This window comes from Scardinius erythrophthalmus, assembly GCF_964197995.2.
Source record: "Scardinius erythrophthalmus genome assembly, chromosome: 15".
Classification (NCBI taxonomy): Eukaryota; Metazoa; Chordata; class Actinopteri; order Cypriniformes; family Leuciscidae; genus Scardinius; species Scardinius erythrophthalmus.
Genome location: NC_138235.1, coordinates 15,389,105 through 15,399,663, shown reverse-complemented (window position 1 = coordinate 15,399,663; position 10,559 = coordinate 15,389,105). Strand labels below are relative to the sequence as shown.

The following is a 10,559-nucleotide window of genomic DNA, read 5'->3' as shown; positions in this document are numbered from 1 at the left end:
GTTTTATCAAGGGAAACGTCATTGAAGCGACTTTTAAACAAAGATTCTTTCAAGGTCTTCAGATATTTCAATGACACAAAATGGCTTCATCTGCGATTTGACTCAACATTGACTATGTTTACGAAATAAACTAGGATAAAATAATTAGCCCCGCCCCTAACCACAGCGGTGTGGGAAAAATTTCAAATTTTAAGACTTATAGGTAATGCTCATCCAAAATGGAAAATTCTGTAATCATTTACTGGTATGACTTTTAGTTTTTAGTTTTTTTGTCCATACAATGAAAGTCAATGGGGTCCAATCTTGTTTTGGACCCCACTGACTTTCATTAATTGGACAAAAACTGTCCTTAAAATATCTTCTTTTATGTTCCACAGAAGAAAGCATGTCATACCGGTTTGAAAAGACATGAGGGTGAGCAAATCATGACAGAATTTAAAATTTTGGGTTAACTGTGTAAATTTCTTTTCCTCACACAAAGCTATTATGGGATTTCTGAAGACTTGGAATATAAAGCATGAGCAGATTTAAGTTCTTTTATTGTGCAAATCTGTCCTCTTTCATTATTTATTGTTTTAAAAAAGATCTCTATCATTCTGCAATAAAAACCTTTGTGTGTTCGCAGAAAGACAAAATCATAGGGCTTCGAATTTCACGATTTCAGACTTAACCATAAAATTGGATGAACTGCTGCAATCATCCAATCTGATTGTGGCAGTAGAGTGACGTTTGCATGTTTTTTGGTTGAGGATAAATGCCGCTAAAGTGACGTTTCCTTGCGAGAGTGGGTTTTTAATGGGTTACAGCATGTACACAACAAAGTCTCCCTCAAATCCACTCGTGGGTCTTTACATGTAGTTTTTGGCCTGGTTTAAAAGTCTATAGCCTACTCAATAATTATGCTCCACAAAAAGGTCTTGATCCAAATCAGGTTTGCGAATTTGCTTAATTTCCCAACTACTTAATAATTGAACCGATATCACAAGGTATCATCATTGCCAAAAGAGTTTCTCCAGGCAATATGAGGATAAAACGCACACAGATTTACTTCTCCGTCGGTCTTAAGCAAATCATATTCTGAGATTCACATCCTCACACAATGACTCATCATACTATAAGCCCTAAAGCAGCTTTCAGTTGACACAATTTCCCTTTTTAAACAAATGCAAACTCTGACAGCTCATATTGAGATTGATAGAGCAACATGTACAGAATGCAGTTCCATTAGTGCAAATAAGTTCAGTGGTTTGGTAAGATGTGCAGTAAATACACACGTAACAGTACCCTCCATCAACTCTTCTCATAAATCCATAAGAACGTCTGGTTTAAACATTGAGTATAAAATGAAAACAAAAAGTGATGGAAGTTCTCAAAAGGAATAGTTCACTCCATGTTTTTCGAAACCTGTATTTTCTTTCGTACTTCGTATTTCGTACTTTCTTCCGTCGAAGACAAAGGGAGACATTTTGAAGAATGTTCAAGCTGCTCTTTTCCACACAATGAAAGTGAATGGCGACCAAGCAAGAATTTTGTGAAAAACGACTTGAACATCACTCTGTCAGGCATGTTGGGTTCACTGGCGTTCTATATAGAACCCTAGGGTTCTTGACTCAGTTTTAAAGAATCCTATATGCTAAAAAGGTTCTATATAATGAGAAATGTCTTAAATAATTGAATAATCCTTTCATGCTTAATGAGTTATTTAGTTTTTTTTCTATTGATAAAGTATGTTTACGAGCTGTTTAATTCAAACAATTTAATTAGCATTAAAAATTGTTGAATTAATTAAGCTAAATCCTTAAAATGATCACATGGAGGGAACCCCTAAAAGATTCTATATATGAAGCGCATGACCTTTGAGGTTCTAAAAGTGTATGACTTCAGAAGACTTGGGATGTAAATGGATAATTCATATTTTTTTAAGCTTGATGGTCCCGATTGACTTTCATTGAATGGAAGAGAGCAGCATGCACATGCTTTGAAACGTCTCCTTTAGTGTTCCACTGCCGTAAGAAAGGCAAGTGAGTAAATGATGACTTAATTAGCTTTTTTTTTTTTGGGTGAACTATTCCTTTAATGAGTGGGTTCAGAACATCAAAAAACACACAAAATCTCCCGAATGCAGGTACAAATAAAAGCAGGTTAAAGCCTAGGCATTGACCAGAACAAAAACACACCTTCGTTTAAAGTGCTCAGGCAGAAGACATCTACAAGAAATCAACACAAAGAAACAAATATACCGATGCTAACAGGAAGACGTCCCTGGAAGCTAAGAATTGCTTATTTCGTGATGTTTCAAGGCTTGTCTCCTTTTTGTCAGGGTTTGTTAGGATGTTGGGGCAGTGGAAGAAGCCAGCTGACAGCTGGAACCGAAAAATGGAAGAAGAGGTTGTTTTGCAGGCAGTGTAATCGACACCTGAAAGATACCTTCTGGCTGGGTCAGGAGCATCAAGTCCAACTATCTCTCCAGTCCCCATTTCCTCTAGTTTTTTTTTTTTTTTTACTTATTCATAATGATAAACAATTCTTCAACTGTCCTTTCAGACACAACGAACATAACAACTGATTTCATCTAGATGACCAGCGAATCTAGAAAGGAATGTGTTAAATTAGGCAGTGGAAGAGGCAGTGTTTTCTATCCCTGGTCCCCGATGGAAAACTTTGGAATGCTGTTGATCTGTTGGATATATGGGTGTGAATGTGAGCTTACATCTCTTCTGTGAATAAACCTCAAGGATATACAGGCCAAGCTCGGCCTGTCTTCAAAAACATCTGTGGAAACAGTCTCGCTCATTACACCCTGATCCACTATCTCATTTTAGCAGTTGATGAGGCCGAATCGTCTTCTTTAATACCTTTAGGCTGGTGGCCCATGGCTGTAATTCGGAGCTGACTTGGTAAGATGACATGTAGTGCATGTTGAAAAGTGGAAGAAAGGAAAGGAGGAGGTAAAGGAGAGAGGGAAGGAGGGAAGGAAGATGTACAGGATTACTTCTTGGCAGTGAGGGCTGCTAACGTGGCATCCACCTCCTCCTCAGGTTTGAGTGGATGCCACTGAGCGATGGGCCTGCGTGGGTTTGCCAGCATGTCGGACCAGTGCCGAAGCTCAGTTCCCTGCGCTTTGCTTCCCACCCAGATCTTCCCGATGGCGTCGTTCTTGCCGATCTTATCGTAGTCGAGCACCGTGACCACAGCTTGTATTTTCTAAGAAAGAAACAGATATTGTGCTCAAAGTTTGAAGGAGCACAAAAAGGGAAACTCTTGTGTTGAGCCGTGTAAAGCGTACCTGCATCTGGTCCTGTGGGATCTCAAAGCTGAAGGACTCGTTGTAGTACGGGTTCAGCGTGTTCTTCTTCACAGTCGTCTTCTTCTTCTTCAGTCGCTTCCCATTTTGCAGAAGATGAATCTTCACATAGGGATCTGTAAAGATTTACCAGTGTCAGTCATTATGCAATTATATATGTATCTATATGCAATTATATATGTCATCTATATATGCAGATTCACCAATCGGAATTAATTCAGTCCTATTGAATCAAAAGGTGTGCATGTAAAAAAAATGAATGGCGACGATAGAAGGCAAAAGCCGAATCCCGGATATTCTGGGGGATCTCGAAATCCCGGCCGGACATGTCCTGGAAAAAGAGGACGTATGGTCACCCTAACAAAAATACCATTAGTTGACAAACATGCGCAGATGAACCCTTTCTAAAGCGCGCTATTTGTAGTTCGATTGGAAGGCTGAAAAATACGTTGGAGAAATGTTTAAATGTCAAAAGACAAAAAGTTTGCGGGTTGGTTGAAGTCTGTACCAGGGAATGTTTATCGAGCTTATTGTTCAACATGTCGAAAGAATTTAAGAATTCCAGTTGAGTACGATGGGGATCAAAGCAGTCGAATCACACTTGGCCAGCACCAAACACAAACAGCAAGAAGGTGTTGCGCAGACTTCAAATATATTACAATACTGTTCTCAAGACACAACCGCAACAAATACAAAGAGTGTGTCAGCTTAGTGTACGCACGAATCTCCTGCTGCGACGGTTTCTTCCACATATGAATTTCCCGCTGCAAAAACACCCGACCGAAATGACTTAAGGGCTGCACATCAACATTGAAGTCGTTATGGGCAATGCATACAGTAAGCTGCCACGACTCCTACAAATCAAACAACGATATCAAAAAGATCTTTCGTGTTATGTTTCCTGATTCAGAATCATTAAAACGGGTTACTTGCTGAAATTTGGAATAGCACCATTTATTAAACAGTAGTTGATTTCAGAGGTGAGTAAAGACTCTTTTGTGGTTATGTTTGACGAGAGCCTTAACAGAAGCAACAACAAACAAACGATCTGCATATTCGCCACTGGACTGGTGACTGCGTTCAGTCTCAATATTTTGGTTCCCAGGTCCTTGGACATGCCACAGCTCAGGATTTAGGTCATAATTTTATGGCGAGTTTTATGCATGTGTAATCTCTTATCCTGTCAGCTTTTATGATTTGATTATGTAACTATCTGAAATCATATTAACAATAATTGTAACTAGGAAAGGTATTTTTGCCAAAAAGCAGTGTTTTACAAAGCATGGTCTAGAGGTGCACGTTAAAAGATCGCAATCTCTATTCAAACGTACATTCAGATCCAGAGAGAGCAGTTGACATGTATGCACTAAGGATTGATGAGCATGGCGTCTGTAGAACAGAAACATTTATGACACATCCTATATTAAATTGCCATTCTGATTTTTTACTTCCATGAGTGTGTGGAGAAACAAAATTTACGAAACATGGTGTCGATATCAATGGACGGGGCCAAACATAAATTGGAAGTTTTTCTAACTCAATTTGGATCACAGCTTGCCGTTGTTGGAAGTTGTGGACTCCACATTCTGCACAATGATCAACAAGTGGCTTTGCAAAATGGCAGATAGACAAACTGTTGAAGGCTTTACATTCACTGTTTAATTGTGCTCCAGCAAGAAGAGAAGATTTTTGTTGTCTGTGACCAAGTCTTCTATATTCCCTTTACACTTCTGTGGTCACCGTTGGCTGGAGAACTTACCAGTGGCTGAGAGAGATTTGGCCATCCATGGAGACATATGTTGATGCAGTCATATCTAGGAAAATTCACTGGTTCGTCGTCCTTTGACACCATTGCCGATTCATGAGAGGACCCCTTGATACTTCCAAAGCTTAATTTCTTCATTGCTGTGCCAAGGACCTTTCAACCGTTCTTTAAGAAGTATCAAACTGATCAGCCGGTCATGCCTTTCTTACACAAAGACTTAACTGAAGGTAATTTGTACTGGCCTTTGCTTTACAAATCTATTAAAACATTATGTAGTTATTGCATTAGCATTGTTTAAACTCAAGGTGGAAATTTGGTAGAAATGTATACAGATCATATCTGTGCAATATTCAGTTATGCAATGTTTAGACATTGTGGGCCCTATCTTGCACCCAGCGCAATTGACTTTGTACACCGACGCACGTATCATTCCTATTTTGCACCCGCGCAAAGCGCGCTTTTCCCTCCACAGAAGCACGTCGTTAAACTAGGGAATGAATTTGCGCTTCCTGGGCGGTTCAGCGCAAAAAAGGAGGCGTGTCCCGGCGCAAACGTTCCTTCATGCTATTTTGCAGGTTTAGAAAACAATTGCGCCACAAACCAGGAAAAAATAGTTTAAAGTCAGTGGCGCGTTGCGCATGTTATTCATATGCTATTTTAAGGGCGCATGCTTGGCCATAATCAATGTAGCGTGTGCACAACGCGCACTTTGATTCTCTCATCTACACAGAGGCAGCAGTTTTCATTTTTGCAAATCATACATTATTACGATAGATAGATAGATAGATAGATAGATAGATAGATAGATAGATAGATAGATAGATAGATAGATAGATAGATAGATAGATAGATAGATAGATAGATAGATAGATAGATAGATAGATAGATAGATAGATAGATAGATAGATAGACAGATAGATAATTTATTATAAAAACATACATCTAGCTTACACATTTACCCAAATTATCATACGCCTTTTTAACCGAAGTTAATTTGGGTGGGTTTCTCCATCCCCAACGTCCCTGACGAGTCCGTTGCTCTCCTTGGCTGTGAACCGCTCCTGGCGCGCGCCTGGCAAATCCGCCGTTAGAATACGAATACGCTTTAGAACAATCCGCCTGCTCTTAAAGGGAATGTGAGATGACGCTCTGATTGGTTTATTTCACGTTACGCCCAAACCACACCTATGAATAATGAAGCTACTTCAGACCAACCCATTTTAGACTTGCGCCTGGCGCAAATGTCATTTATCCCGCCGGGAAAATAGCAACAGCGCCAAGACCCGCCCACAAAGTTACTTGCGCTTTGCGCTTTGACACTTGCGTTTCAGATCGTTAAAATAGGGCCCTGTGTCTTTTCACAGAGTCTTCTAAGACAGTTAATGCTGCAAGATCAAGATACAGACTCCACGTGGATGAGGAGACAAAGAGAAAAGCCAATGAACTGCAATGTCAAACGAGGAAGGCAGCAGAGGAAGACATTGAGCAACTGAAGAAAGAAAAGAAAACATTGGTTGATGTTTGTTCATCTCTGGAAAAGGATGCTGACCTCAGTGCTGAAGAGGCAGAAAGGAAGCCCGGAAGTCAGATGTTACAGCTCATTAGCAAATCAAATGCACCGCGGAGACGGTTGAAAGATAAGCAGAAGGACAAGGAGGATTTGGAAGAAGAAATTGCAAAGAAAGTTGTTCAACTTGGCCACATTAATTAATGTTTTGGTCCAAAATATTCTAATGCAATGCTGATGAATTTGGGCATTCTTTTGTCTTCAAAAAATAAATAAAAGTAACCTTTGTTCATAGTTTGTGGTCATTTCAAGGACAAGAGATTTGAATTGAAGAATCAGAGGGAGGTTCTTAAGAAAAGAGAATCATATGCTCCTATTGTTGAGCATGAACTGTTGTATGTTGTACTGTTTTTACAACAAGATTGTATTTCAATAAATTCTTCTCCATGTTTGATGGCGTCACGGTGTGGCGTAGGCAGAAGACGACGAGGGAGAATAAGTTCTAATGCAAACTTTTACTAATAATATAATCCAAACAGGTACAGACAGGCAGAAGGTACACACACACTTAATACAACGGAGGTCAGACAATGACTGACTGAACAGAAGGGAACTAAATACAAACACAGATGAACACTTATTAACAGAACACAGGTGATACAGATGAACTGATAAAGGTTGTCATGGAAACAAATGAGACTAATACAAACAAACAATGGCACAAACAGATTGCTTGTTTTTTATTTCAGGACTTTGACATACATTTTAGAGTGTTTAAGCTCCATTTAGGAGAAACAGCAGTGTCATAGAGCTATATAGATATACAATGAGTCTGATCACATTCAAGTGGTTGAAGCAGAGGTATTCAAGCCTCAACATACTTTATGTGAAGTTAATTAAAAAGTAAGTTAGTAAGAAAGTAAGAAATGTTGCTACTAATACAACTCTTCATGTGCTCCCTAGAGACTATCCTTAGAGAACATATTGCCGTATTCATGAGTTCACACTTACAAATAATCAGAAAATAGTATGCGTGCTATCCGGGGAGAGGGCTCCGAGCTCGGTATTTTGGCCCGAACCCAGAGTATTCCCCCTGTATTTCTGGTTAGGAAAGTAACCACGCGAGTGTGAGGAGATGGGGCGGTGGAGGGATGCTGAAAACTGCCTAGGAACATAAGTGAGTCGACTGTGTGTGTGTGTGTGATATATATATATAAGCCTCCACTCATGCTGATTGGGTAGACATGTTGATTGCTGATTGTTGACTGCTGGTTGGAATAACCTGATGATTGGAATGATGTGATGATTGGATAGATAATTTGAACGTGTTCCTCCCAAACTTTGTCAATAAAGCATAATTTGTTGTCCCTTCGGTTTTTTTCCCCTTAATTTGTTTTTTAGTTGGTCTTAAAAAGTTCTTTAATGTACCCTATAAAACCTGCAGAAACCCTGCCATCAGTGTCCCAATGTGTAGTGAGCCAGGCTCTTTACTGTCCTTACCAGTGCCCAAATTTATGTACACAATAGGGAGCTAGGGAGCTGATTGAGACGCATCCTAGGTCTTTTCTGTAAATCACTTCTGATTTCACTCAAGATTCGATGGTTAAGAAAGGCCTTTAATCCTGGCCCTTGCAATGTTTTGAGCCGTGCAGTTCTCATAGCCGCCAGCAGATGGCAGCAGTGAGAACTGACTGGAGGGGAAGCGTGGCGCAGGACTGCAGAGTCAGCACGTGAGCGCTATCTTTTCTGCATGGCTACCGCTGACACTAAAGCACAGGCGTGACACGAGTGCACTGCTGCAGCACTGAAGCGTGCTGTGCATGTCTGACAGAAACATGACCAAATAATTCATTCATTAAAGCGTAGACAAAGACTGAATAAAATATGCACATATATGGGCTAAGCGTAAACTGAAAAGAGAAAACATTATTTTATTGTTATGGCATATGCAGGAACATCCAGTCTTCTGCGTGCGTTTATCTCCACCCACTCTCTGGAGGAGAGAGAAAAGAGAAAAGCGGTGCATTATGTGTGTGTGTGTACCTGAGAGTCCTCCAACATCCATCTTTTTCAGGTTCTTCGCCTCTAGGATACAGATGGTGAGTTTTCCAGCTGTAGGTACATAGCGCAGAGAGATGCAGATATCTCCAAGCTTTTCAGGCTGTGTTGGGGAAAAGTAGAAATAGTTGGTCTTAAAGGGACAGTTTGAAAATCAGTCTGATCTGAATGATGCCAAATGTTGGGTGTCCGATCATGACATGACCAATTAAAATATATTAATTCTGTAAGATTTAAATATGCAAATTATATAGGCCTATATAATTTAAATATAAATATAGCTGATCATCTCCTAACAAGGCCACATATTAAGGTCTGGGTAGATTAGATGGTAAGCAAACAATCAGTTCTCGTAATCAATATGTTGAATGCAGGAGAAATGGGCAGGAATAAAGATCTGAGCGACTTTGACAAGGGCCGAATTGTTATGGCAAGGCGACTGGGTCAGTGTGTCTCTGAAACGGCAAGACTTGTGTGTTTCTCCAGGCCAGCAGTGGTGAGAATTTACCAACAGTGATCCTGAGGAGAGACAAACTACAAACCGCCGACCGGGTGTTGGGAACCCAAGGCTCATCGATGCACGAGGGCAACGAAGGCTATCCCGTCTGGTCCGAGCCAACAGGAGCTCTACTGTGGCACAAGTCAAACAATATTTTAATGATGGTTATGGAAGGAATGTGTCACAACCAACCTAATCTCACGGCGATTCGTACGTATTTTATGAGGTGGCTAATTCGTACAAATTCATACGTTTTTTGCTAAATCGTACATATTTTATGAGTTGCCCAATTCGTATGAATTCATAGGAATGACCTACCCATTACCCCACCCCTAAACCTACCCATCATTAGACAAATCGTAGGAATCCGTACAAATGAGTCAATACGAATTCATACAAATTAGCCACATCATAAAATACGTACGAATTGGTCATGAGACAGCGTTGGTCACAACACAGAGTGAATTACACTCTGCTGCGTATGACGCTGCTTAACCGCAGACCAATCAGAGTGCCTATGATGACCCCTGTCCACTGCCGAAAAGCCTACAATGGGCACGCGAGCATCTGAACTGGACCTCAGAGCAGTGGAAGAAGGTCGCCTGGTCCGTCGAGTCCCGTTTTCTTTTACATCACGTGGACGGCCGTGTACGTGTGCACCGTTTACTGTGGAAGTGATGGCACCAGGATGGGAGAGACTGTGATGCTCTGGCCAACTCTCTGCTGGGAAACCCTGAGTCCGGCCATTCATGTAGACGTCAATTTCATGACACTGGTGTTCCCTGGTGAAAGTGGCCTCTTTCAGCGGGATAATGCACCCTGACACACTGCACACATTTTTCAGGAATGGCTTGAGGAACATGATGAAGAGTTCAAGCTGTTGCTCTGGCCTCCAAATTCTCCAGTTCTCAATCCAGTTGAGTTTGTGTGGGATGTGCTGGATCAACAAACTCAATCCACAGCGGCTCCACCTCGCAACCTACAGGACTTAAAGGATCTGCTGTTAATGTCTTGGTGCCAGAGACCACAGCACACCTTCAGGGGTCTCGTAGAGTCCATGTCTCGGCAGGTTGGCAGCACGCGGAGGACCAACAGCAGATTAGGCAGGTGGTTATAATGTTTTGGCTCATCGGTTTGTATATTTTTATTTGCATATTTAAATCTTACAAACTAGATTTGATTAGGAACATTTTCTGTGAATAACAACATCATTTCTGTCTCATCCTCACAGAAAGCTATGGACTATGCACTTCTATGGTATTTTTCTTCACTGTTAACTTTAAAATGTTTTAAAAAGAGCAGCATGAACATTTGATCTCCATCTATGGTCTACAAAAGGAAGAAACCGGTTTGGAACAACATGGGGGTGTGTAAATGAAGACACAATGATCATTTTTAAAAAACAAATTTCATTTTCAGTGAATAA

The 10,559-nt window shown here is 40.6% G+C and overlaps 1 protein-coding gene across 2 annotated transcripts in view; it reads right to left on the bottom strand.

Annotated features, from left to right (window-relative positions):
* Window positions 1-2,502: 2,502 nt before the first annotated feature.
* The window catches only part of syt2a (synaptotagmin IIa), a gene marked incomplete at its 5' end in the record, with an annotated part of 28,427 nt that continues 20,370 nt past the window's right edge, over window positions 2,503-10,559 (bottom strand). Inside the window, 3 exons of one of the 2 annotated variants that reach the window (XM_081386379.1) lie at window positions 2,503-3,204; window positions 3,287-3,420; window positions 8,620-8,737. In XM_081386379.1, coding sequence (XP_081242505.1) covers window positions 2,989-3,204; window positions 3,287-3,420; window positions 8,620-8,737 — 468 coding nt within the window. In that variant the 3' untranslated portion in view covers window positions 2,503-2,988. The remainder of the gene's footprint in view (window positions 3,205-3,286; window positions 3,421-8,619; window positions 8,738-10,559) is intronic. The other variant, XM_081386380.1, reaches the window with a different exon arrangement.